At 44.9% G+C, this 27,633-nt stretch overlaps 1 protein-coding gene and 1 pseudogene across 6 annotated transcripts in view; both read left to right on the top strand.

Annotated features, from left to right (window-relative positions):
* Positions 1-9,439: 9,439 nt before the first annotated feature.
* On the top strand, positions 9,440-13,207 carry LOC138842449 (zinc finger protein 154-like; annotated as a pseudogene).
* Positions 13,208-17,825: 4,618 nt separating this feature from the next.
* LOC115848016 (zinc finger protein 551) overlaps positions 17,826-27,633 on the top strand; it is a 97,889-nt gene continuing 88,081 nt past the window's right edge. For 3 of the 6 annotated variants that reach the window (XM_070044363.1, XM_070044365.1, XM_070044364.1), the window contains exons 1-3: positions 17,826-18,102; positions 21,537-21,660; positions 23,051-23,956. In XM_070044363.1, the coding sequence (XP_069900464.1) occupies positions 18,070-18,102; positions 21,537-21,660; positions 23,051-23,956 (1,063 nt within the window). In that variant the 5' untranslated portion in view covers positions 17,826-18,069. Of the gene's footprint in view, positions 18,103-18,158; positions 18,230-21,536; positions 21,661-23,050; positions 26,066-27,633 lie in introns of those variants that run through there. The other 3 variants (XM_030848301.2, XM_060288945.1, XM_070044366.1) reach the window with 3 other exon arrangements.

Raw genomic sequence — 27,633 nt, 5'->3', positions numbered from 1 at the left:
CTAACAAAATTGTTTCGAATGAAGTTAAAGACAACTAAGCACAATCACAGCCATCTTACAGAAAATACCAAACGAATTTTTTGGCCAGCCCAATTTTTTTTCCCCCTTTGGAGAAATGTCTATTTAGGTCTTTTGCCCATTCCTATTGATCATTTATTTAGTTTCTTTGTGAAAATATGACTTCATCCCTGAAACATGACCTCCTTTTCATTTTACCCAAAAATATGCCTTTTTGGCATATTTATTTTGAACTAAAGGAAATTAAGAAGCAGTTAATGCAAGAAAGGCACTGTGTTCTCCTCCTATTTGCCTAAGAGCAGGACGTAAATTTACAAAGGACAAAAATTAATCACAAGAGACAACTTTAGACCCTTATTAGCCTGGAGACAACACAAGAGGAATTTACATAACAAACTTTGCTAACTAGTGGCAAAAAACAAAATTCATCTGATTAAATTTGAAGATCTAATTGGCTCTATTGAATGATTCATGTATCAGGGACCATCCCATCTAGCGATTAGAAAGGAGTTCCAAAGGGCTACAGAAAAGGAAAGATTTTTAAGGGCAGAGAGGGGGGTGAGACAAGGAGGTCATAAAGAACGAATTTGTGAATATTGATAAAGGGAAACCTCACTAATATGTGGTCAAGCGGCCAGAAGGGGAGCTCTCAAGAAGTACCACTGAACATCAACTACAGGAAGAATTGTCAATTATAAACTCCAACAGAAGAATCATCAACAGGAAAGAATCATCAGTTACAGGCCCCAACAGGAAAAGATGTACATTGCATCTACTACAAGAAACCTAGTACCCCAGCAACTCCACCAATGAGAAACACTCATTACCCTAAACTCTCTTTTCTCCAATAGACTTTCTTTCAAAATAATGTCCTGACTTCCTCCCTTTTTCTGTAAAATAACATCTCTCTCCTTTGTTGGACTTGCCTATGGTTTTTGCCATTGCTTGCTTGTTCCGATTTATAATTCTCTGCTATTTCTGAATAAACCCATTTCTGCTGGTAAAATAACTGTTTTATTTTATTATTTTATTTTGATTAATTAATTTATTTTTGGCTGCGTTGGATCTTTGTTGCTGTGTGCTGGCTTTCTCTAGTTGCGGTGAGCAGGGGTTACTCTTCACTGTGGTGCACGGACTTCTCATTGTGGTGGCTTCTCTTGTTGCAGAGCACGGGCTCTAGGCGCCTGGGCTTCAGTAGCTGTGGCACGTTGGCTCAGTAGTTGTGGCTCACGGGCTCTAGAGAGCAGGCTCAGTAGTTGTGGTGCACAGGCTTAGTTGCTCCGTGGCATGTGGGGTCTTCCCAGAGCAAGGCTTGAACCCGTGTCCCCTGCACTGGCAGGCAGATTCTTAACCATTGCACCACGAGGGAAGCCCCTAACTGTTTTATTTTTAAGGTCAATAGATTATTTCACGAAGGGCACTCTCCTTTGGGAGATAAAAAGCGTCTAGCTGGCAGATTACCTCACTAGTGCTGGCCAGGAAATTCAGACTGACTGGTTAAGATTACATTCTTAGGAGAAGCTAAAACTGCAGTTAGGTTCGATATTAAGTCTTGCTATGCTGACATGCGTTTAGCACAAGTGACTCCATTTGGGGCCTGTTGTCTCTTTTTTTTAAGATTAGCTCTTACCCAACGTTACTTTCCCACATTATTTGGCATCCCTAGCGACTCAAGTACTTTTTCCTTTCTTTTGTTACACCTAAAATGTATTGTTCTTTGTCGAAGGTGTTATATAAGATTGAATTCTAAGCCACTTCTTTTTCTTTTTTTAATGTCCTAAATTATTTATTAGGTAAGAATTTTACAAACATTATTTATATTAGCGGTAACAGTGGAGCACCTTCTCCAAACTTGCGGCCCTTTCTAAGGCCGCGGTTCTTTCTGCCTGCAGATGTCAGCCCTCACATCTCCCTGTGTCTAACTCAATTATTTGAGTTACTCAACCCTGTCTCTCTCATGTATGTATAAACATGTCAATAAACTCCTGTTTGTTTTTCTCTTGTTATTGCCTTTTGTTACAGAGCTTGAGCTGAAAAGGTAAAAACTGGGTAGAGGAAAGTTTCCCCACCTACATCTCTAAATACTTTACAGTGCTGAAGAACTGCAGACAACACTCCCCTGCAGTCCGCCTTCGGCCCCTTTAAGAGGAAAGGAAGCCCCTCCCTTCACTCTTGAAGCCTGGACGCCTTTTCCCAGCGTCCCTCGAGGTGCCTAGGGCTTTTGCTCCGCGGGGGCAGATGAGGAGTGCCCCTTCCCGCCGGCCTGTGGAGTTATGGGAACTACATTGCCCAGAACACACTGCACCAGAAGTAGAGCAGTGTTGCTCCAATGAAAGACCAGGACAGGGGCATTTCCGGTCTTAGGAAGCGTGTCAGGGCTGGACTACCGGCTACTTCCTGGTTGAGGCCACTTTTGTTTCCCTCGGACTTGTTTACCGTGTCAGAGGCTGTAGATCTCTGAGTAGAGGTAGGGACTGCTGCTCCCGGCCCCGCTCTGCCCACAGAGTCCGATGGCGGCAGCGGCGCTGAGGGACCCACCTCAGGTAAACGCTCGTCCTGCGGGTCCTCACCGCCCTCACCCCACCAGACACGGGAGACCCGAGTGCGGGGCGCCTGCTCACGTGCCCGCAGCCCAGGCCGCGGTGTCCAGGAAGATGGGGGTCCCTATTTCTCACAGACAGTGTGATGGCGCGTGGGAGAGGGTTACAGGCGGAGGTACCGGCATGTGTAAAGGCTTTGAGGTAAGACTGAGCCGGGAGGCTTCTGAAAACTTGGGGTCCAGCCTTTGTTTTTAGGGGACAATGAGTGTGAGGGGGAGTCACGCCTGGATTGGCAAACAGAGGGACTTGGGAGCCATGGAGAGTTGTGAATGGAAGAGGGACACAGTCTGTATTAGGGTTTTATTTATTTATTTATTTTTTGGCCGCACCACTCGGCATGTGGGATCTTAGTTCCCCAACCAGGGATAGAAACCAAGTCCCCTGCAGTGGAAGCACAGAATCTTAACCACGGGACGGCCAGGGAAGCCCCTATATTAGGGTTTTAAAAGTTTACCAAAAAGCTGCTCAGAGAGGGAACAGTCGGGAATGTGCGTGATGAGAATAGTGAGGCACAGATAAGTAGAGTCCTTGTCCAGGGTCAGAGATCTGGTAATAGGCAGCTCTGAAGACTGAAACACAGAGGTTAGTAAATTAATCCGAAGTCACCTGGTTCCAGGGCTGGGTGGGGATACGGGGGAGTCCTGTGCACATGGAACCCAGCCATGGTTCCTTCCTCTTCCCACATATTCTGGAGGTTAAAAAAGAACTTAGGGAATTTACACAAGGAAAGAGAGCATGTCCCAGGCCCTCACTAGTCCTGACATCAGCGGTATAGTGTCTGAAATTTGGTGTCTTGAGGCACTTCCCGTGCTGATTTCCTGTCTCTTGCCTGTGGGGACCCTGGCAGTACCCCAATGCAGGCCAATCAGTAACATAGTGGTGTTCCTATTTCTGGCAACCAGTGTAAACATATGGTGTGGGAGTTATCTCAGGAACATATAGCAGCATGAGCAAATGCTCAGTGTGACTGAGTTGGGAACAGGGTACAGTAGGTCTCCATTCTTTCTGTTAAGAACAAAGAGCAGGGAATCAAGAATCAGGCCTGTAATGTGGCTGCCTGAGAATCTTGGCATCTATTACGGAGATAATGGGAGATTTGTATAAGAGAAAGGAGTTGGTCTTATTTAGGTTTAAAAGGCTCCACCTGGCTACACGGTGGAGAAGAGATTATGGGGTTAAGGCAGGTGGCAGGGAATTCAGGAGGAGGTTACTGCTATAATCCAGATGAGTGTTGATGGACCAGAGTTATGACCATGGAGGTGGGAGAAAAGGTTAGATTCCAGGTCCATTTTTAATGAAAGAGCTGAGTAGACTTTGGATGGTGTAGGTGAGGGAGAAAAACGAGGAGCCAGAGATGACCCTAGAGTTTTTCATCCTATCAGCTGAAAGGATGGAAGCTCCAACAAACTGGGATGGAAAAGTTGGTGGTAGGTTAATTTTCCTTAGGAACGTCAGAAGATTTGTTTTGGTCTTGTTAAGACTCTGAAAAGTTTCAGAGAACAGTTAGTGGAGTGGGCAGTTGGACACACAGGTCTGGAAATCTGGAGAAGGCTTTCAGGAGGGAGACTTCCAAAAGTGGTGGCTATTATGTAGACCATGGTGGGGCTGTGGATGTTGTTTAGGAAGGGAATGCAGGTTTTAGTGACAACGCTATTGGAGAGTCAGAAGGACTAGGTTGCATACTAAGGAGTAGTTTTCTTCCTTGACACTATTGGGGTTGCTGGATCTCACAAAAAGAGATTAGGGAGAGGGGTGATAGTGGAAATGGTGTGGGTTGATCTAGCAAGTAGCCAAGCCTTCCATGGGATGAATGAACTGGAGATAGCTGCTCCTATGTCCAGGAGGCATAGGAGTAATTGAGACAAGATGACACTGAGGCAGGGCTCCTGCTAATTCAGTACTGTATGAATTCACCAGGATTTGGTGGTGAGCTTTGATGGGTTGTAGGATGTTTCATTCTTGCTAGTGAATAAGGTCTGGGGCGAATATGGGCTTGGGAGAGTCACTGTGCCGGGCATGTGGGACTGGGCTTTTAATGAAGTTTGGGTGGACAGCAGAAGGTTGTGGTGGCTGAATGGACAGCAAGTGCAGCATGGAAGTGGAAGAGGGTCATGGATATCTGAAATTCACATGTGGCTCTGGGTGGTTAATATTGAAACAAAGATCACAGGCAACATCAATCATCAAAGCAGCATTGAGAATTTACCTGGCTGTGGGATGCATCAGAGGATTGGGGTTGTACTAAATCATGTTAGTAATTTTCAAGCACTCTTCTGGATGCCGTTTGCCAAGTACATGGGTGAGTCCAGGGAGATGTCTGTGGTGTGGGGCAGGAAGGTGGCAAAGCTGGGGAAGTGCAACTGTGGGGTCTGAAGGTGTGAGAGATGTGTCTACACAATGATGTGCACAAGGGGAGAATTGTGAGCTGATGGTCCACAGGCCCTGGAGTTGGGGCCTTAAGGGTGAAACATGAGCCCAAATTTGTGTCTTGGAGGCACAATCTGGAAGGCCCCAAGGGAATTGCTTGGCAGGCCCAGAGCTGAGATAGCATTTATGTGCTGCTGCGGCCCCCCGCCCCTCCATCTTTTGTTGCTGAGCACAGTAATCAATGGAACCCTGAGGAGAGCATGGGCATCAGTGGCACCAGGGCCTGGTATCTCCTTTGAGGTGGGGAGCTTTGAAAGAGGATGATTGTGGAGATGTGTGAGGAGTTGGATTGTGGGTTCTCAGAGAATATTCGTAGTTTCATTTGTACTAATCATGACAGGGTGGTGTGACCTTTCAGGACATTGCCATGTACTTCTCCTGGGAGGAATGAGGCCTCCTTGATGAGGCTCAGAGATGCCTGTACCTCGAAGTGATGCTGGAGAACTCTGCACTTGTATCCTCGCTGAAGAGTAAGTCCCTTACTCTTTTTTTTTTCCTCCTTACTCTTCCCAGTGACCTGGACTAGGCTCTTTCTTTCCTCCCTTCATTTTCTTCAGAGGATGTTGTCTTCTTCTCACATATGGACCATGGGAACTGCTTCCTTGCCTAGCTTTCTGAGTAGTTGCTGTCATAGCCAGGGCTGGGTTGTTTACACTGCTTTCTCCTTTCTTTTGTAGCTTAATATCTGCTGTACTGATCTCTAATACGTAATGATTTGAGGCATATAATCTTGTAGTGAGCCTAATGAAGTCTACCTTATTAGTGAAGAGCATTTTTCATATAACTGTGGCCTGTTTGTATTATTCTCTTCACGTCCGTTGCCCATTTTTTAACTCTATTTTTTTGTTATTAAGTCTTTTGAATACCTTGTATATTTTGAATGGTAACATCTTATCAGATAATGGCTTGCAAATATTTCCTCCCATTCTGTAGATTGCCTCTTTTTGTTGTTGATTGTTGCGTTGCTATGCAGAAGTATCTTCATTTGGTGTAGTCCTAGTTGTTTATTTTTGCTTTCATTGCCTGTGCTTTGGTGATATCCAGAAAAATCATCACTAGGACTAATTTCACAGAACTTTTTCCTTAGGTTGTCTTTAAGGGATTTTACGTTTTTAGGTCTTACATTTAAGTCTTTAATCTATTTCAAGTTAGTTTTTATAAGTGGTATAAGACAGGGGTCCAGTTTCATTTTTTTTTTACCTGTGGATATCCAGTTTTCCTGACACCATTCCGAATTTACTCTCCCTGCCACCACCACATTTTATGTTTTTGATGTCACAGTTCACATGTTCTTATATTGTGTATCCATTAACAAATTATTGTGGCTGTAATTATTCTAATCCTTTTTTTTAATCCTTTTGTTTTTAACTTTTATACTTGAGTGATTTAAACACCACCAACACAGTATTATAGTAATCTGAATTTTACTACATACTCAGTTTTACCAGTGAGTTTTATATTTTCCTATGTTTTCATGTTTCTATTTATTATCCTTTCATTTCTGCCTGAAGAACTCCCTTTGGCTTTTTTTTTTCAAGTTTCAGATATTTATTAATCACTGTAAACCCCAACACAAAACAACAATGTGATTTCATGCATTTAGAGGGGAAATATTTCCTGGTTAAGTGGAAAATTGTGCAGATGGCTTCTGGAAGACCTTCATTCTAAGAAGCATTATAGTGAAACATTTCATTTAGAAATCTGGAACTTCTTTCTTCAGTTTGCTGTAATCGACATTCACTGAGTGGAACTTGTATTGATCATTGGGACCCAGTTTGTTCCAGGGTTCTGGGTTATTCTTTCTTTTTTTCCTCATTGGCCACGCTGGGCGGCTTGTGGGATCTTAGTTCCTAGACCAGGGATTGAACCCCAGCCACAGAAGTGAAAATGCCAAGTTCTAACCACTGGACTGCCAGGGAACTCCCTGGGTTATTCTTTCTGTCCCAGCTAACATTTGGATTGAACAATTCCAGGTGCAAGACACACAATGCTGCTCCAGTACCTCCCACTGTAATAAATACAAAGAGGGGGATCAAGCTAGGATGCTTCTTGGCCTGACCAGTGATCTGGTGGAGCATGGTTGCAACAGAGGCCTTGAGTTCAGATGGAGAGAAAGAAAAATGTGCAAGGCCCAGGACTAAGTAGTCTCTTTTCCCTTTGGCATTTCTTAGAAGTCAGGCTGAGTGTCAATGAACTCCCTCAGGTTTTGTTTGTCTAAAGTCTTTCTTTAATTGTGCAGGACAGCTTTGCTAGGTAAAATATTCTTGTTTGACAGTTTTTTTCTTCAGTGTTTTGAATACAGTATCTACAGGATATTTGTTCCAGGAGCCCGTGTGGATACCAAAATCTGTAGATGCTCAAGTCCCTTATATAAAATGACATAGTACAGTGAACAGAGTGAACCCTCTCTATCTGCAGGTTTAGAATTCACAGATTCAGAGAACCAACTGTATATCATCCTACTCTCTCCTAGGCTGCAAGATTTCTGCTGAAAAATCTACTGATAGCCTTATGAGGGTTCCCTGTGTGAAGAAGTTTCTTTTCTTTTCGTGCTTTCAAAATTCTGTTTGGGTTTTTTTGCTTGTTTACTGACAGTTTTGTTTATAATGTGTCTTGGTAATATCCTCTTTGGAATGAATCTGTACATGGACCTATGAGCATCATGAATTGGGTGTTCACATCTCTTCCCAGACTTGGGAAGTCAGACATTATTTCTTCAAACTTTCTGACACTTTTTCTTTCTATCTCTCCTTCTCCTGGGACTCCAGTAATGCAAATATTGTTTTGCTTGATGGTATTCCATAGTTTACCTATGCTGACTTCACTTTCTTCCCCCCTCTGGCTGGATGATAAATGACCTGTGTTTGAGTTCACATATTCTTTCCACTGCTTGACCAAGTGTGTTGTTGATACTCTGTTGCATTTTTCTTTTCATTTGTTGTATTCTTCAACTTCAGAATTTCTGTTTGATTCTTTTTTATGATTCCTGTCTCTCTGAACTTCTTGTTTTTTTCCTGTATCATTTTCCTTATCATGTTGAGTTATCTATCTGTGTTCTCTTGTAGCTCACTGAGCTTCCTTTTTTTAAAAGTTATTTTATTTATTTTTGGCTGCATTGGGTCTTCGTTTCTGCACACGGGCTTTCTGTAGTTGCAGCAAGTGGGGGCTACTCTTCATTGCAGTGCGCAGGTTTCTCATTGCAGTGGCTTTTGTTGCGGAGCACGAGCTCTAGGCGTGTAGGCTGCAGTAGTTGTGGCTCATGGGCTCTAGAGCACAGGCACAGTAGTTGTGGTACACGGGCTTTGTTGCTCCATGGAGTGTAGCATCTTCTTGGGCCGGGGCTTGAACCCATGTCCCATGCATTGGCAGGTGGATTCTAAGCCACTGCACCACCAGGGAAGCCCCCTCACTGAGCTTCCTTAAAACATTTATTTTGAATCCTTTGGTGGTTCGTAGATCTCCATTTCTTTGAGGTTGGCTACTGGAAAATTATTATGTCCCTTTGATGGTATCATGTTTCCTTGTTTTTCATGTTTCTTTTATCCTTGTGTTGATGTGTGTATGTGTGGTGAATCAGTCATTTTTTTCAACATTTTGGGGTAAATTTTGGTTAGAGAAATAGCTTCACCTTCATGTGAATGCAAGGGTGCTGGCTGGGTGGGGTATTGTGGTGTTGACTCCAGTGAAGACCCTGGGAATATAGTCTCTGTGCAGATCTGTCAGCTGAGATCAGAGTGGTGAAGACTGTAGGGGTCCTCAGTGACCATGGCAGCAGTAGTATGCAGTGGTGGCAATGGCTTTTGGAGTCTTTGGTGACAAAGACTGCTGGGAATCCACTGATCTCCTTTTCTCCCGTTGAGGATGTTATGGCTAAGGGGATTTCCTTTGGAATCCATGCTGATGAACTCTACAGAATCCTCTAATGTGAAAACTGGGGAGTCTGCTGCTATCGGAGGGGTTCTTTGTTGTCAGTGACAAAGCCTGCAAGGGTCCTCCACAGAGCAGGCCACTAGGGACCATGATGGCACAAGCCCAGTGGCTGACACAAGTAGCTCTCACTTACGTACTTTGATCCTAACCATCCAGCCATCTCTGCTAAGCCAGTTTTCCCAGCGATCCTTTCTGTGCAGTTATTCTCCTTCTTTTGCTCCACTGTGTTGCTGTTTGTCTTAATTGGACACTTATGCTGTACCCCACATCCACCCCAGGGCTATTTTTATTCATTGATAGCTGTCTAATTGTTTTTGGAAGGGGAATGAATGCTAGTATCTCTTATTCTGTCATCTCACTGGCATCACTCACATAGATCTCTTTTCTCTGGTCGTTTTTTGTGCTGAGTTGCTCTGGGACAGTGCTGGCCATTCTTTTTTTTTTTTTTTGCTGTACGCGGGCCTCTCACGGTTGTGGCCTCTCCCGTTGCGGAGAACAGGCTCCGGACACGCAGGCTCAGCGGCCATGGCTCACGGGCCTAGCCGCTCTGCGGCATGTGGGATCTTCCCGGACCGGGGCACAAACCCGTGTCCCCTGCATCGGCAGGCGGACTCTCAACCACTGCACCACCAGGGAAGCCCCCTGGCCATTCTTTTGTGCTGTTTTTCTCTTAGGACTTGCATCATGTGTCCCAGGTACTTGCTCAGCTAGGAGTTGGGGGGAGAATCCTTTGTGCATCACAGGATAGACATGACTCCAGTCATGGAAGAGTGGGCTCAGAGGGAGCCTGGCCTTGGTGAATGGCAGTTGGTGAGGGTGTGACACCAGGGCTGTGTGTAAGACCATACCAGACATCTGTCCCATTCAACCAGTGTTTTGTTTCCATTGCCTGTGTCCACATCCCATTGCCATTTTTTCTTCCACATTGTTGATACTTTGCCAACTTGTCAGTTCTAGTAGTTATCATTTCCGCTCTGGCTTCTTTCCAGCAGTAATCTCCATCTCTCTAAACCCCACATCTCAACCATTTCTTTGACAGGTCTCCCTGTAGTGTTCTCCAACATGAGGCCATACATGCTGTGCTCGGAGGTGTGCATATATCCTTATATTGACTTTCAACAGTATCTACTCTGTTACAGTTGATTTTCATGGGATGGATACATTCACATTCTTCTACACAGCCTCATGTCAACCAACAGGAATGGTTCTGTAGGAAGCCAATGACAGAGGAGTAAGTTGTAAACCCTACCTCTGTTCCTTCTGTTATACACTGTCTTTGTGTCCTTCCCTTGGTGGGGTTTCCACCATTCGGTGACTTTAGGAGCCCAGCAATGCACAGCAGTCATTTCTTCAGAGTTCAACCCGCTTGTCTTCAAAAGTATCCCCGGACCCATGCCTAGATGTGACGGATGCACATTTGTGATGGGCTTGCCCCATTCCTATAATGTCAACATATACTTCACCAGTATTTCTTTGGGTTCAGGTTGCTGCTGTGGAGCACAGGATGCAGAGGTACCCTTTTAACAAAGCATTTCTGTAGGAATCTCACAGGCCAGAACTCCCAGTCCAGCTCCATTTTCCCAGAAGACCCACCCCTGTCAGATGTGTGGTCCAGTCTTTTTTTTTTTTATTTAAAAAAATATTTATTTATTTACTTATTTATTTATTTTTGGCTGCGTTGTTGTGCATGGTCTGTGCACGGTCTTTCTCTAGCTGAGGTGCTGTGCACGGTCTTTCTCTAGCTGAGGTGCATGGGCTTCTCACCGTGGTGGCCTCTCCCATTGTGGAGCACAGGTTCTAGGCGTATGGGCTTCAGTAGTTGTGGCTCGTGGGCTCTAGAGTGCAGGCTCAGTAGTTGTGGCACACAGGCTCAGTTGCTCTGTGACATGTGGGATCCTCCCGGACCAGGGCATAAGCCCATGTCCCCTGCATTAGCAGGTGGATTCTTAACAACTGCGCCACCAGGGAAGCCCTGTGGTCCAGTCTTGAGAGTCATTTTCCAGTTGGCTGAGCAGCAGGGAACACAACACAGCTAGAAACTCGAGGTGTGGGGCATGTGAAAAATGTTTTTATTTCAGAGCAAGCAAACAACACCAGAAGCAGCACATGGGAGAAAAACCCTTCTTAGGCAGTGTAGACAAGGTTTCACTTGTGAAGAGTTGCAATTTCCAGGAGTCATGGAAGGTTTTTACCTGCAGGGAGCTTGGGAAGGACTTCCTAGTCTTGTCAGGACACCTCCAGCAACAGGCCACTCACTCCCGGGAGAAGCCAAAAAAAATCTCTGAGTGTGGGGTGACTTGTCGAAGAAGAAAAATTCATTATACTCGGGGAGAATGCAAGAAAGCCTTCAACCCCCAAAACACACTTGATCAGGACCAGGGTGTCCACACTGGAAGACAGTGTTTTGTGTGCCAGGACTGTGGGAAAGCATTCAGGTTCAAATGCTTGTATGTTGTGCATCAGAAAGTCCACACTATAGAAGGGTTTTACATGTGTGGTGAATGTGGCAAATCTTTTAAGTGGAGCTCAACCCTCAGTCAACATGAAAGAGTTCATACTGGGGCAAGGCAGTACAAGTACAGCAAATGTGGAAAATCCTTTAGCTGCAAATCTTTGCTCGTTTATCCCAAAAAAGGTCACATTGGAGAAAAATGATACATGTGCAGTGAATGTGCACAGTCTTTTAGCTATAGCTCTATCCTTACTCAGCAACAGAGTATTCACCCTGGAAAATGGCCTTATGCGTGCACTGAATGTGGGAAGTTTTTTACTGATAGGTCTGTCTTCTGTTATCATCAGAGAGTTCACACTGGAGAAACGCCTTATGAGTATAATGAATGCAGGAAGTCTTTTACCTATAGCAAAAACCTCCGTTATCATCAGAGTTCACGAAGGAGATAGGCCTTATGAGTGCAGTGCACATTGGAAATCTTGTACTGCTAGGTCTGGCCTCCATGATCATCAGACAGTTCACACTGGAGACCGGCCTTATGAGTGCAATGAATGTGGGAAATCTATCACCTTCAGCTCCAGACTTCACCGTCATCAGAAAGTTCACACTGGTGAAACACCTTGTAATAGTAATGAATGTGGGAAATCCTTTAGCAAAAAACTACTTTCTTTCAACATCAAAGAGTTCACACTGTGTAAAGGCCTTAGCTTTTTAGGAAATGTGCGATTGTCCTGTTGATTATAATGGCACTAAAGGAGCCATATATCTGAACTCAGTGTTGTACAAATGTTCACAGTTAGGAGATCCCCTGTAAGTTTGAGTTATATGAAAGCATGTGTGGCTTGTTATACTCTCTGATCTGCTCAGGGCTCTTGCCAAATTTAAGTCACTGCCAATTTCTATGGCCAAAGACGTTTTACCTTTACAACCTGGCAGGTCCCCACAGTTTGCATCAGTCACCATCCCAGTGTGCTCCGGGAAGCTGACCACTGGTCTCCCATGTAAAGGTTTGTGGATTCCTGTAGTCTCTCACTGATATTCTCCTTAAGGCCGTTACTGCAGAGGCGGGAACACAAAGGTAGTGAAAATGGAGATCTGTAGTCCTGGGATGTAGCTTTGTGGCCCAGTCTGTATTCCTGTTGACATGGTTGGAAACATCCTTCATTGCTCACCAATGTTGGCTTCCACTGAGGCAAGACTGATTCTCAGAGGGCATGAGGAGAGACATGGTGGTCATTATAGCATTCCCAAATTTATTTTCTTAAAAGGGATGCACAGATTTGTGAAATGTAAAGCCATTTTTTATAGCTTTATTTAAAGGTATAATTTACATTGAATTAAACTTTATATATTTTCTTATATACATAATTTAAAGTATAATATTTGATAAGTTTTGCTGTAGGTATGAACCTGTGAAACTACAATCATAGTTATAATGGCCATATCCATTGCTGTATATTTACCTCATGTCCTTTTATAATCTCGCCCTGCCCTTCCCTCCCTCCAAATAATCATCAATTTACTTTCACTTAAAATTGATACCTTTGCATTTTGTAGAATTTATATGGTGGGAATCATTAAATATTTACCCCTTTTCCAGGTTTACTTTATGTTGTATAACTACTTTGAGATTCATCAATGACATTATGTGAATACTTAACCTTTTTCTTTTGCTGAGTAATCTTATATTTGGATAAATCACTATTTGTTTATTCATTCATCTATTTATGGACATTTGGGTTATTTCCAGATTTTTGACAATTTAAAAATAAACGTGATACAAACATTTGTGTACATTTCTTAAAATGAATATATTTTATCTTTTTTCAATTACTTTGAGTGCAGTGTCTGAGTCATAGGGTAGGTGAATATTTAACTTTTGAAGAAACTAAACAAATTTTGATCTAAAATGACTATCTTTTTGCATTCCTACCAGCAGTGTATGAGGGTTCCATTTCCTCACATCCTAGTGAATCCTGATTTGTTTAATTATTTTAATTTTAGCCCTCCTTTTAAAATTTATTTTTATTTATTTATTTATTATTATTATTTTTTTTTTTTGCGGTACGCGGGCCTCTCACTGTTCTGGTCTCTCCCGTTGTGGAGCACAGGCTCCGGATGCGCAGGCTCAGCAGCCATGATTCATGGGCCCAGCCGCTCCGCGGCATGTGGGATCGTCCTGGACCAGGGCATGAACCCACGTCCCCTGTATCGGCAGGCAGACTCTCAACCACTGCATCATCAGGGAAGCCCAGCCCTCCTTTTTAAAAAATATTTATTTATTTATTTGGTTGTGCCAGGTCTTAGTTGTGCCAGGTAGGCGCCTTAGTTGTGGCATGTGAACTCTTAGTTGTGGCATGCATGTGGGATCTAGTTCCCTGACTAGGGATCAAACCCGGGCCCCCTGCATTGGGAATGCAGAGTCTTATCCACTCTGCCACCAGGGAAGTCCCCAATTTTAGCCCTTTTAATAAGTTTGTCATGCTATCTCAGTGTTGGTTTAATTGGATTTCCTTAAGGATTCATGATGAGCATTTTTTCGGATGTGTATATGCTATCTGTATGTCTTTGGTAAAGTGTGTGCTCATATCATTTAGGCTGTTTTCCTTTATGAGTTAGGGCTATTTCCTTTTCACAAATAGGACAGTGAAATAACAAAGATATATTGGAATTTTACCCGTTTTACTCCTTGAATAACATAAGTGATTCTTTTGCTTTATGGAATAATTGTTTTCAATTCCGGAAAAATATTTCTTAATTTTTGCAAATTTGGGGACTTTCCTGGTGGTCCAGTGGTTAAGAATCTGCCTTCCAATGCAGGGGACTTGGGTTCAATCCCTGGTTGGGGAACTAAGATCCCACATGCACTGGGGCAATTAAGCCTGCGTGCTCTAGAGCTTGCGCACCACAACTAGAGAGAAGCCCACGCACTGCAATGAAAGATCCTGCATGCCGTAACTAAAATCCCACATGCCACAACTAAGACCCGACGCAGCCAAATAAATAAAATAAATTAATTTTTGCAAATTTGTATGCTATACACAATGTAATGTTCATATTTATCATACACAATTAATTTGCATTATAGATTTATCTGCATTATTAACACACTTCATCACTTTCCTAAGTTAGACATTTAATAATATAATAAAGCCCTGCTTTGTAGTTTTCACCCATTTTCCTGGTCTATCTTGGGGATTGGTGGGTTGGAGCAGGACTTTAAGGTGGACGAGGTGTGGGACTTCCCTGGTGGCACAGTGGTTAAGAATCCGCCTGCCAATGCAGGGGACATAGGTTCAAGCCCTGGTCCGGGAAGATCTCATATGCCCCAGAGCAACTAAGCCCGCATGCCACAACTACTGAGCCTGCACTCTAGAGCCCGTGCTCTGCAACAAGAGAAGCCACTGCAATGAGAAGCCTGCGCCCACAACGAAGAGTAACCCCTGCCTGCTGCAACTAGAGAAAGCCTGTGCGCAGCAACAAAGACTCAATGCAGACAGAAAAAAAAAAAAAAGGTGGACTAGGTGGTATTAGGACAGACATTCTGAAGCCCTTCTGGAAGCCAAAGAATAGGTCAGTGATCAGACTCCCCAAACGTGGCCCATACAATGTGGGTTTAAATCTCGTCACCAGCCATCACTGGGACAACAGGCAAAACAATCCACTATCTGGGTTGTCTCCTGTGTAAAATGGGGATAAAGAGCAGCCCTGTGCCCAGGCCTTTGGAGGAGCTGAAGTGCCCGTTCTGTGTGCAGTGGCTACACCACCAGCCACACCTGCAGGTGATATCCCCAAGCCATATACCTCTGGGTCCTTCTGTCCCCAGGTGCTTGTGAGAAACAAATGGGGCTTCCTAGAACTCTCTGGTCCACTGGAAGACGTGTCTTCAGGTTACTGAGGTCTCATTGTGGAATCCCAGGGAATCTGTGGGCCACTCTAGAGGTCCCCAAGATTTACTTCACTGACTGTGACAGGGAGGTGATGAAGATGTTCACCGTAGCCTCTGTGACGGTCAGTCAAAGCAACAAAATACAGCCTGTACTGGTACCAGAATTCCAGGATTTGCATTTTGAGAATTTCTTTTTAATTTTCACAGCACTCTGGGTATTGGGAGCTATTACTGTATTGCTGGGGAAATCCAGGATCACAAAGATGAAGTGGGTCCCCCAAGGTCACACCACAGAAAGTATCAGATTCAAGAGGCTGGATTCAAACCTGGGAGTCTAGCTGCCGAACTGGGGACAGTCCCTTTATCATGGCACTTGAAGCCTTCAGCCCGGGGCAGGTGCACATTGAGGTTCATGGAGACTCAGCTGCTGCTGCTGTTATTGTTGGATTTATTTCCGTGATCGTTTCTCCATTCCTTGGATGTCCCAGAGCAGTTAATGTCTACTGTGGAAAACAGAATGGAGGTTTCTCAAAAAACTGAAAATAGAACTGCCATGTGATCCAGCAATTCCATTCCTGGGTATATATCCAAAGAAAACAAGAATAATAATTTGAAAAGGTACATGCACCCAATGTTCATAGCAGCATTATTTACAATAGCCAAGATATGGAAGCCACCTAAGTGCCCATCAACAGATGAATGGATAAAAAAGATGTGGTACACACACACACACATGCACGCATGCCCACATGCAGTGGAATACCACTCTGCCATAAAAAATGATATTCTGCCATTTACAGCAACATGGATGGACCTGGAGGGTATTATGCTCAGTGAAAAAGAGAGACAAATATCACATGTGGAATCCAAAAAATACAGAAAACTAGTGAATATAACAAAACAGAAACAGACTCACAGATACAGAGAACAAAGTAGTGGTTTCCAGTGGGGAAAGGGAAGAGGGGAAGGGCAAGATAGGGGTAGGGGACTTAGAGGTACAAACTGCTATGTAGAAAATAAATAAACAACAAGGATATATTGTACATCACAGGGAATTACAGCCATTATTTTGTAATAACTTTAAATGAAGTATAATCTATAAAAATTTTGAATCACTATGTTGTACACCTGAAACTAACATAATATTATAAATCAACTATATGCCAATAAAAATAAAAATAAATGTTTAAATCAGGGAAAAATATTGAGCTCAGCTTAACTCATCTCTTCTCAGACTTTAGTATCTCCTAATAAAAATTATTGAGGTCTTAACTTTTTTCACCCTTCTCAGATGCTTCCCCAGAGTTATCTCTGCCACTATCTTTGACTAACTACATAATCATTATAAATAGTTCCTTATAATTCGCATTTCACAACTTTTTTTTCCGATATCATCTATTCCTCATGCACAACAGCCCCAACAATCACTGGAGAAATGATAACCCCCTCCCAGCAAGGAGATGACATGATGGGGTTCAGATGCCCCTTTTGCACATGTCCTCTGCCTGAGAACACTATCACTCATTGAGCAGGCACTACACTATACCAAAACAATTTCATAAGTTGCTCTCCATTTGAGATAGATGTCAGATTCCTAAGGGAACTGAATATATCTTTGGTCATTGAGTAAGAAATATTAAGTGGCTAGACAGTTCTGCTTTATGGTTTAGACACAATCAGTGAGGATACAGGCATGACAGATGTTCTCTGGGAAACAGAGGCAGAGAAAACTTCTTGTCCTCCTATTTCAGGGAGGCCTAAACATCGTTACTCATCTTCCAAGTCATGGCCCTAACTAAACATACAGAGTTAAAAAAACAACCAACACTTCTAACTGTATGTATTTGAATAGCAATAAAACGTTTATTACATTCCAGCTAAGAGCGGATGCATTTTGAGTCTGAATGAGAATATGTCCGCTCGCATTTGTAGCCTTTGGAAATAATTGGAATAATCTTTTTAGCCACAGGGGGCCATTTTGAGCTTACAGAGACCGGAATAATGTTTCTAAACAAATGATCCGTGGCAGACAACGCTCCCCGGAGACCCGCGAACCGCCCCTTTAAAAAGGGATAATCACATTCCTTTCCCCCCAAGGTTAGTCATTTCCCAGCGCTACTCTCAGTGCCCCAGAACCTTTCTTTTTTTAATTTAAGTATGGCTGATTTACAATGTTATATTGGTTTCACGTATACAACATAGTGATTTAATTTTTTTTTTTTTTTTTGGCCCCGTCAAGCGGTATGTGGGATCTTACTCTGCAGTGGAAGCGCGGAGTCTTAACTACTAGACCGCCAGGGGTCTCTGATTCAATATTTTTATAGCGTGTACTTCATTTAAAGTTATTACAAAATAATGGTTATATTTCTCCGTGCTGCGCAGAACGTTTCTTGGCCAAGGTGGACTCCGGGAATGTCCTCCTGCGCAGCTGTGGGAACTACACTACCCAGAGGGCAATGCGCCCAATGGTGGCGGAGTTGAGCCAATGAAAGCCCAGGGCAGAGGTACTTCCGTGCGTGGGCTTCGCTTCGGGGCGGGATTTCTGGCGTCTTCCTTGTGGCGGTCATTTTGGCCTTTCTCAGGTCGGGTCGCCCACTCAGAGGCTCGGAGCCAGGGGTCTTAAAAGAGAAGGCGTCAGAGGCCTCCACAGAGGCAGATCCATGGCTTGGCGGTGGCGCACCTCGGGGTGACCCGTAACAGGCTGAGATCGGGACCTCCACGCCTCACAGACTCCGCTTCGTCCACAGACTCCGATGGCGGCGGCGGCGCTGAGGGACCCGCCTCAGGTAAACGTTTGTCTTCCGGGCTCTCACGGCCCTCACCTCCCACAGACACTAAAGACCCAAGTGCGGGACGCCTGCTCACGTGCCTGCAGCTCGGGGCGCCGTGTCCGGGACGGTGAGCCGGTTGTGGGTAGGTCTTTTTCTGACAGTGTGATGGCGCGTGGGAGAGGGTGGCAGGCGGAGGGACCCGCAAGTGCAAAGGCTGGGAGGTCGGACTGAGGCGGGAGGATTCAGGAAACCTGGAGTCCGTCTTATGTCTGCAGGACACAGACTGTGAGGCGAAGTTGTGCCTGAGGAGATTTACTTTCATTCTGAAGGGTGTGAGCAAAAGAGGGACACTGAGATAGGATTCTAAAAGTTTTCCTAAGGCTGCTCAGAGGAAGAAGAGACGAGAAGAGAGATAATAGATACGGGAAATGTCGAATCCTGTAAAAGATTACACAGCTGGCAAGAGTCTGCTCTCAGGACTGAGGCCCGGAGGTAATTCAGACATCTCGAGCTCACCTGGCTCCTGGGCTGGCCAAGGGTACTTAGCGGTCTGAGCCCAAGGATGCTGGCCGTGGTGGTCAAACTCTCAAACAACCTCTCTTTTTCCACAGATTCCTGTAACTACGGAATCGCTTAGTGATACTGGTTTGTGGAGTTTATTTCAAGGTCTCGTTAGTCCTCACCCCACCCTTGTGGTCTCTGGGGTAATAGCGTCCTGGTACTGTTCTGCCACTCTTCCAGGCCTTGGGCCTGGGGGCCTTGAACAAACACCAGGCCTAGAGTTATGTAAGATGGTTCCTATTTTTGACAACGAGTGGAATCAGATGAGGAAAGTACCAGATCTGGCATAGGTACCAGAATGTGCAAAGGCCTGGAGGGGAGGTGAGGGAGGGTTCAGGGACGTGCAGGTATCTTTTCTTTCTCATGGTAGCTGAGAGCAGTGGAGCAGGAGGCATGTCTGGAACAGCTTTTTTTTTTTTGGCTGCGTTGGGTCTTCATTGCTGCGCGTGGACTTTCTCTAGTTGCAGTGAGCGGGGGCTACTCTTACTTGTGGTGCGTGAGCTTCTCATTGCAGTTGCTTCTCTTGTTATGGAGCATGGGCTCTAGGTGAGCTGTGCTCTGTGGGCTCAGTAGTTGTGGCACACAGGCTTAGTTGCTCCATGGCATGTGGGATCTTCCCAGACCAGGGATTGAACCCGTGTCCCCTGCATTAGCAGGCGGATTCTTAACCACTGCACCACCAGGGAATTCCCTGGAACAGCTTTTTGAGAAATTGGGTGTCTCTTCTGGAGGTGATAGGAGCACTGAAAAATTTGGAGCAGTGGAGACAGGTGATCTGACCCAGGTCTCAACAGGCTCCCTGTGGCTGCAGCATGGAGAACAGTATTGGCATAAGGGAGGTGATAGGAAGACCAGGGAGAAGGATACTCCTATAGTCTGTGTGAGTGTGCTGGTAGCTGGACCAGGGTGGTGGCCATGGAGGTGGGAGATGTGGCTGGATTCTGGATTGGTGTTTTAGGTATGGCAAGCTGGATTTTCTAATTTTGAGGTTGAAAGAAGGAGTCAGGGATGAAGTGAAAGTATGGATTTTGCATGTGGAAGGATGAAAGCTCTACCAACTGATATGGGAAAGTCCATAGTAAGAGTAATTTTCACTGGGGATATCAGAAGTTTTATTCTTGACCTCTTAAGGGTATGAGGTGTTTCAGAGTGCAGTTTGCGGGCATCCTCCTCTGAGGAGGAGTTTGGGATGGAGACTTATCCAAAAGGTAGTAGACAGTGTGGACCAGGGAGGAGCTGTAGATCATTTTAGTATGGGGAGTCCTGGTCAGGAGGATAATGGTAATAATAGCCTAGGAAGAAGAGAATGGGTCTGTGGACTGGGCTTCCTGCTTGGACCCCTGGTTGTGGGAGGTAGGTGTCACAACATGGGTGAAGGAGTTAGTCACAGAGAGGGTTATAAGGGTAAATGGTTTGGCATGCAACCAAGGCTTCTTAAGGATCAGTGAACATGAGATGGATGCAGAGGCATCATCAGGAGTAATTCAGACAAGCTGGTGTTTATTCACTGCTCTACCAACTCACTAGGGTTTTGTTGTAACCCTTGGTGGGACCTGGGGTGTTCTAGTCAGGCTGGCAGATTAGCTTGGGGACACAAGCAGTCATCTGGGAAACTCACAGATGATGTAGAGGGCCAGGTGCTGGGCCTTGAATGAGAGTTAGGTGGAGAAAGGAAAGCTATGACTGATGAGGGTTCATCAAGTGCAGCACAAGTGGAGTAGGGCCATGGGTATCTGAGATCTGATGTGGTTCTTAGTGGGTGAGGTTGAAGCAAGGGACAGTCAAGGAAGGAGGCCTTCATAGCAGGATCCAAGGCTGCCTTTGTCAGTGGGAACTGTCACAGTCTAGGGTCGTACTTGATCGTGTTTGAATTTGCCAAGCATTCTGTGGATCACATATACTGAGTAATGAATAGAGAGGCTGAGGAGATGATTTTGGTGTAGAGCAGGAGGGAGGCTGTGGCTGTGGGAGTGAAGTTGTGAGACAGTTGTTGTGGAAAGAGTGATGTACACATGGAGAGGGAGCATGAACTCATGGTTCCAGGACCCTGGTGTTGGCATAAGTGTCAAGGATGAGCCCAAGATTGGTGGTGTCTGGGAGAAATGATCTGGGGAACCCCAGGGGAACTCTTGCCTGAGAAGAGTGGGGTGTTGTGGCTTTATGTGCTAGGTCCAGAGCTTAGATGACATCTGTCTACCCACCTGCTTGTTATTGAGGGCTGATACAGTGATCAAAAGGACCATGATGAGACAATGGGTATCAGTGCCACCTGAGCTTGGAAATGTTCATGAGGTGGGGAAGGGAGAGGGGTAAGCAACTGATAGATTGGGGAGGTGGTGAAATTAGGATCCTAAGGGGAAAGCTGGTCATGAAATGAACTATCCCCATCATGTTAAGGCTGTGTGACCTTTGAAGTTGTCCCTGCGGGAATACAACTGTGAGAGCGAAGTGTGGTTCAAAGAAAGATGTGCATGTGAAGAGGTAGTGTGAACTAATGGCCCTAGAACCCTGTTCTTGGGGTCATAAGGGTGAAGGAAAGACCAGTGTCAGATCACTCACACCTTCCCTGTGGCCAGTGTCTCTCCCTAACCTATGTTTGTGACACCCACCTTATTGACAAGAGGAAATGTGGCCTACATGCAAGACCCAGAGGTCAGATGTCACCTATCTGCTCATCTGCCTATTGATGTGGGAAGACACAGAATCAGTGGGAATATGAGAGAGTGATTCTAATGACACCAAGGTCTGGTATCTCCTCTGAGGTGGGGAGTAGAGTGAGCAGAGGATAGATTGGGGCTGGGGGTGGGGGGAGTGGGGAACATGGCATGATGATCTTGGAATCATAGGAGAGAAGCTGATGGTGGAATGAACTGTCTCCATTATGACAGGGTATGAAATTTGAGGATGTGGCCATTGACTTCTCCCAGGAGGAGTGGGGGCTCCTTGATGAGGCTCAGAGACTCCTGTACTACAATGTGATGCTGGAAAACTTTGCACTTGTAGCATCCCTGGGTAAGACCTTCACACTCTTTCCAGTGTTCTGAGATGATGTCCTGTTTTTCCTTTTTTCCCTGGAGTTAGCATTGTCTTTTCCACAGCTGGATCATGGGCTCTGCTAATTTCCTCTACTTTCTTGTCAGATGTGCTGTGGATGCCGGCACTGAGCTGTGTGTCATGCCCTGAGTAATGGACTCCCCAAGCATCCCTAACACCTGTTGCCTCCAAAAGTGCAGAGATGGGTCTGGGAGTCAGGAATCTTGTAGTTGGCTTAATGAATCCCAACTTGCTTGTCCTCTCCCTGGTGGAGTGACTATGTCCAGATCCATGGCCTCCAGTTCTTCCCCCTTCTTCTAGCTAAAGTTCTTTGTGACTGCCTGTGCCAGATCATGGTCATTACTTACATGATCCATGGGCTGTTTTTGTAAGACTCTCCTTTAGTTGTTTTTTGTAATGTTTTCTTTTTCTTCTCCAGGAATATCTCATTTTATTAGAGACTTTAAAAAAAAAAGAACTATAGTTGATTTACAATGTTGTGTTAGTTTCTGGTGTACAGCAAAGTGATTCAATTATATGTAATGTTTTCTTTACTGAATACTGTCATATGGCAAGTTGCTCTAGGCCAGTGCTGGCCACTCCCCTATGCTGTCTTTCATAAGACTTGCGTTATTCAGGTTCTGAGTAGTTGTACAATGGAGGGTGCAGAGAGAACCCTGGTTGTTTCACAGAGTAGACATGGTAAGATGGTCTCAGAGGAGAGCCTGCCTGGGCCTGGTGAGTGACAGCTGGGGGAAGATATGACATCATGGCTGTTTTCATATCAAACCAGGAGCCTGCCCAGTGACCAGTAGTGCCACTGACTGCACCTCATTTCTACCTTTTCCCCATACTTGACACTTTGCTGACTTGTTAGTTCTTCTGTGACTTCCAGTTCCTGACTGCCTTCACCTTTGTGGCTTCCATGGGTCACCTGTTCCTCTGTACTTCTCTCTCTGTAGTGTTCTCCCCCACTGACCTGCACATGTATCATGAGGTGTGCACATATCCTTAAATATTCCTTGAATGCCAGCTACTTGATTCCATTTGGATTTTACTGGGGCAGGACACAACCAGCCTGCCCCACATCTGAAGGTTGTTGGGAGAGGAATGAGTTGGAAGCCTTGCCTCGGCTCTGTGGGTGCAACCCATCCTTGTGTCCTTTGTCTGGTGAGGTCTCCCCTATTTGTGATCTTCAGAGGCCTGCCCACTGCTGCCAAGCAGCCACTTCCTCAGCTTGCCCCCAGCTTCCTTGTTTTTAGAACAAACCCATGGCTCATTCTTTGTTGTGTCTGACACACCTTTGTAATGGGACTTCACTTTCCCACCAAAGTAAACATGCATTTCCTCAGCGTTTCTCTGCTTTCAGGTTGTTGCCATGGAACAGAAGATGAGGAGGCCCCTTCTGAGCAGAGTATATCTGTAGAAGGAGAGTCACAGGTTAGGGCTTCTAAGGCAGGTCCATCCACCCAGAAGACCCACCCCTGTGAGATGTGTGTCCCCATCTTAAAAGATATTTTGCAGCAAGCTGAGCACCAGAGAGTATACCCTTTGCAGAAACCAGACTTGGGTGGCACATATGTGAGATGCTTCTGTTTCATTGCAAACCTTCGCCAGCAACAGAAGCATGACAGTGGAGAGAAGCCCTGGAAGAGAGATGTGGACAGGGCCTCGCTTGTGAGGAGCTGCAACTTCTTTGTGCCAGGGAAGCCTTTCACCTGTGGGGAGGTTGGGGAGGACTTCCCAGCCACCTTGGGCCTTCTCCAGCACCAGGCCACACCCAACAGTGAGGAACTACAGAGTGGCAGCAAGAGTGGACAGGCCTTTCACAGTGAAAAAAGTCATTACAAGTGGGGTGAATGTGAAAAAGTTGCCAGCCACAGCCACACACTTGTTCAAGATAAAAGTGTCCACTCTAAAGAAGGGCTTTATGAGTGTAACAAATGTAGGAAAGCCTTCAACTGCAACTACAGACTTGTTCAGCACCAGCAAATTCACACTGGACAAAGACCATATGAGTGTGGTGAATGTGGGAAATTCTTTAGCCATATCTCTGGCCTTGTTAAACACCAGAGAATTCACAGTGGTACAAAGCCTTATGGATGCAGAGAACGTGAAAAATTATTTACCCACAACTTTAGTCTTAGAAAACACCAGAAAATTCACACTGGAGAAAGGACTTATGAATGCAGTGAATGTGGAAAAGTCTTCAGTCACAAATCCAAACTCATTCACCACCAGAGACAACACACTGGAGGAATGCATTTTGAGTGTGGTGAGTGTGGGAAATTCTTTAGCTACAAATCCAACCTCATTGAACACCAGAGAGTTCACACTAAAGAAAGACCTTATGAGTGCAGTGAATGTGGGAAGTCCTTTAGACAAAGTTCTAGCCTTTTCCGACACCAGAGAGTTCACACTGGAGAAAGGCCTTATGAGTGCAGTGAATGTGGCAAAGCCTTTAGACAAATTTTTAATCTCATTCGACATGGTAGAGTTCACACTGGAGAAATGCCTTATGAGTGTAGCGAATGTGGGAAATCTTTTAGCTGCAAATCTGAACTCGTTCAACACCAGAGAATTCACAGTGGAGAAAGGCCTTATGTGTGCAGTGAATGTGGGAAGTCCTTTAGACAGTTCTCTAACCTCATTCGACACCGGAGTGTTCATACTGGAGAAAGACCATATGAGTGCAGTGTTTGTGGAAAATCCTTTAGTCGCAAATTTATCCTCATTCAACATCAGAGAGTTCACACTGGAGAAAGACCTTACGAGTGCACTGAATGTGGAAAATCTTTTACCCGCAAATCTGACCTCATTCAACACCAGAGAATTCATACTGGCACAAGACCTTATGAGTGCAGTGAATGTGGGAAATCCTTTAGACAACGCTCTGGGCTTATTCAACACCAGAGAATTCATTCTGGAGAAAAGCCTTATGAATGTGGGGAATGTGGGAAATCCTTTAGCCAAAGTGCTAGCCTCATTCAACATCAGAGAGTTCACACTGGGGAAAAACCATATGAGTGTAATGAGTGTGGGAAATCATTTAGCCAAAGTTCTAGCCTCATTCAACACCAGAGAAGGCACACTGGTGAGAGGCCTTATGAGTGCAGTGAATGTGGGAAACTCTTTACCCACAAATCTGACCTCATTCAACACCAGAGAGTTCACACGGGAGAAAGACCTTATGAATGTAGTGAATGTGCAAAATCCTTTAGCCGCAAACCTAACCTCCTCAGGCACTGGAGAGTTCATGCTGGAGAAAAGCCTTAAATGTGCAGGGAATGTTTTATTTCCTCACTCAGTATAGCAATACTGGAGGAGACTGTGTGAGAGCCATTTATCTGAATTTAAACCTCATTTATTCAAACACCCACCATGCAAGATTGCCCATAAGTTTCAGTTACATCTAAGGCTTTAAGAAGATGCATTATACCTTGTAACCTGCCCAGAGCTGCTGTTAGATTTATGTCACTGCCACTTTCTGTGGCTGAAGCCATTTCACCCCTGTACATAAGGCACCACTCCAACAGGCTCAGGAAAGCAGAACTCTGTGTTCTCCCATCTGCGTGAGGAAATTATGAATAGCCCAAACCCTTAGCAGGATACTCATTCCCTTCTCTCTGATGTTAGAGAATGGACCTTACTCAGGTTGGGTCCAAAGGACCTATCCTCAGCTTGCTAAGAAGGACTACTTTTTTCAGGGACATCATTGTTCTCACATCATACTTGTGATGAATTTTTCCAGGTTCTAATTTACCAATGTGGAAACTGCTTGCTGCATGTCGCTCTGGTTTGTGATCTTTTGTAAAGGCCTCCTCTTGCATCTTTAATTTTGGCGGTTCTTTTCTCTCTTCCATGGGGGTTTGGAAGCAGAATTGTGATCTGTTAGCATGTAGAGGTGAACAGATTAATTTTCATTGCTTCCCAAGGCTTTGAAAGGAAGACTGCAGGTCTCTGTGGTCCTAATTGGTGGACTGGTGCCACGATTTTTGGAGGTCAGAAGCCACCCTGAAGAGGAGGCCTTTGTTGTGAGAACCCCCAGTGCTTCTGTGACCAACATGAATTTTATTCCCTTGTTCACATAATTCCCAGCACCATTGAGGGGACCTTGTCCCCAGGTCCTATAAAGGAGCCATGTGCCACGATATACAAATTTTCAATGACATTTTCAGTGTCATTTATTGTTAGACTACAAGGGTCAGGTAGAACCATAATTTGTGTTACTGAACCAAACTCAGATCCACTTGCCCATGTGCAGCACAGCCAATCTACTGACGCAAGGTTATGATGAAGTGAAGTACAGCATTTACTGTAGGGCATCAAGCAAGAAGAATGGGCAGCTAATGTTCAAAAGACCTGAACTCCCCAGTGGTTTTCAAGGAAGGGTTTTTTTTTTTTTTTTTTTTTTTTTTTTTTTTGCGGTATGCGGGCCTCTCACTGTTGTGGCCTCTCCCGTTGCAGAGCACAGGCTCCGGATGTGAAGGCTCAGTGGCCATGGCTCAGGGGCCCAGCCGCTCCACGGCACGTGGGATGTTCCCAGACCGGGTCACGAACCCGTGTCCCCTGCATCGGCAGGCGGACTCTCAACCACTGCGCCACCAGGGAAGCCCACAAGGAAGGGTTTTTAAAGGCAACATTTGGTTTGAGTGTTGCAGCTCGTGGACTTTCTTCTGATTTCTTAGTATTGAGGTAACAGGGTGATGTTTTAGTTGTCTTATCTTATCTGGGGTCTATGTGCTTGTGGACAGCATGTAGTCACCATCTTCCACCTGGGTGGGGTCTTGGTTTCTGCTGAGCAGCACAAAGATATGTGTCAGATTGTTGTTATATGTATCACTTGAGGAGGAGCAAGGACTCTGATTTATTGCTGAACTATTGTTTAAGCTGTCATTACTTTTCTTCCTGGACTGCTTTTCCTTTGTTTCTGTATTCCCTCACTTCCCTAATTAGGAACTGCTTGAGTCTGCTCTTTGGAACTCAGGGAAGACCTTGGAGACTAAAACCTCTTTCTACTAACAAACAAGGGATACATGGAGGGGCTTTTGTACCCAGGAGGGCCCGCATGGTCCTGCTTTTATTTGATACCCCTCAATCCTGAGGGGAACAGGGTCAGGACAAGAAAAGGAATACAGTTTTGTGTAGAGATGTTAATCATAAATTTACCAGGGGGACTTGGTTTTTTGGGGGGGGGGTTGGTTTTGTTGGTGCAGAAACACTGGATTAATAGGGAGTTGAGGAGACTGCAGTAAATTAGATGGAATGTACCTCTTCTAAAAATTCATCCACAAATGCTCCAGTGACTATTCCTGTGTGATCAATGGGTACAGAAATTCTCAGGATCTCCATAACTGTATTTCCTGTAGCTGAGGTTTGTGGATTCCTATAGCCTTTCTGGGCTGTTCCCTCAAAGGCATTGCTCTACTGGTGGGAAAACAAGGATAGAGAAAAGGGCAGTCCTGTAGCCCAAGGATGTGTCTTTTGTGACCCAGTGAGCAGTTCTGTTGATTCAAGTGGCAGCAGCCTTCATTGCTTGCCAGTATTGGCTGCCACTGAGGCAAGGCTGCACTTCCCAGGCCATAAGGAGAGAGATGGTAGAGACCATATAGGGTTGCCAACCTAATTTTCCAAGAGAAGTGGGATATCTACGCTTTTATTTGGAACCACATTTTAAGGCTTTCCTAAGGTTTAGCAAAGGTTAAGGTAACCCTTGAACAACATGGGTTTGTATAGTTGATGTGCAACAAAGTGCACTTACCTAATTGGTACAATTTGATAAGCTTTGACATACATGTAAAGCTGTGAAACCATCACAATCATGAAAGTAAATTTATCTATCACATATTTACCTCATGCCCTTTTGGAATCTCATTCCCTACTCTCCTCAGCCCTACAGACAATCATTGATTCATTGATTCACTTTCCTTTACAATAGGTTAGTTTGTATTT

Source organism: Globicephala melas, chromosome 19 (genome assembly GCF_963455315.2).
Source record: "Globicephala melas chromosome 19, mGloMel1.2, whole genome shotgun sequence".
In the NCBI taxonomy this organism is placed as follows: Eukaryota; Metazoa; Chordata; class Mammalia; order Artiodactyla; family Delphinidae; genus Globicephala; species Globicephala melas.
This window is presented reverse-complemented; position numbering and strand designations above follow the sequence as displayed.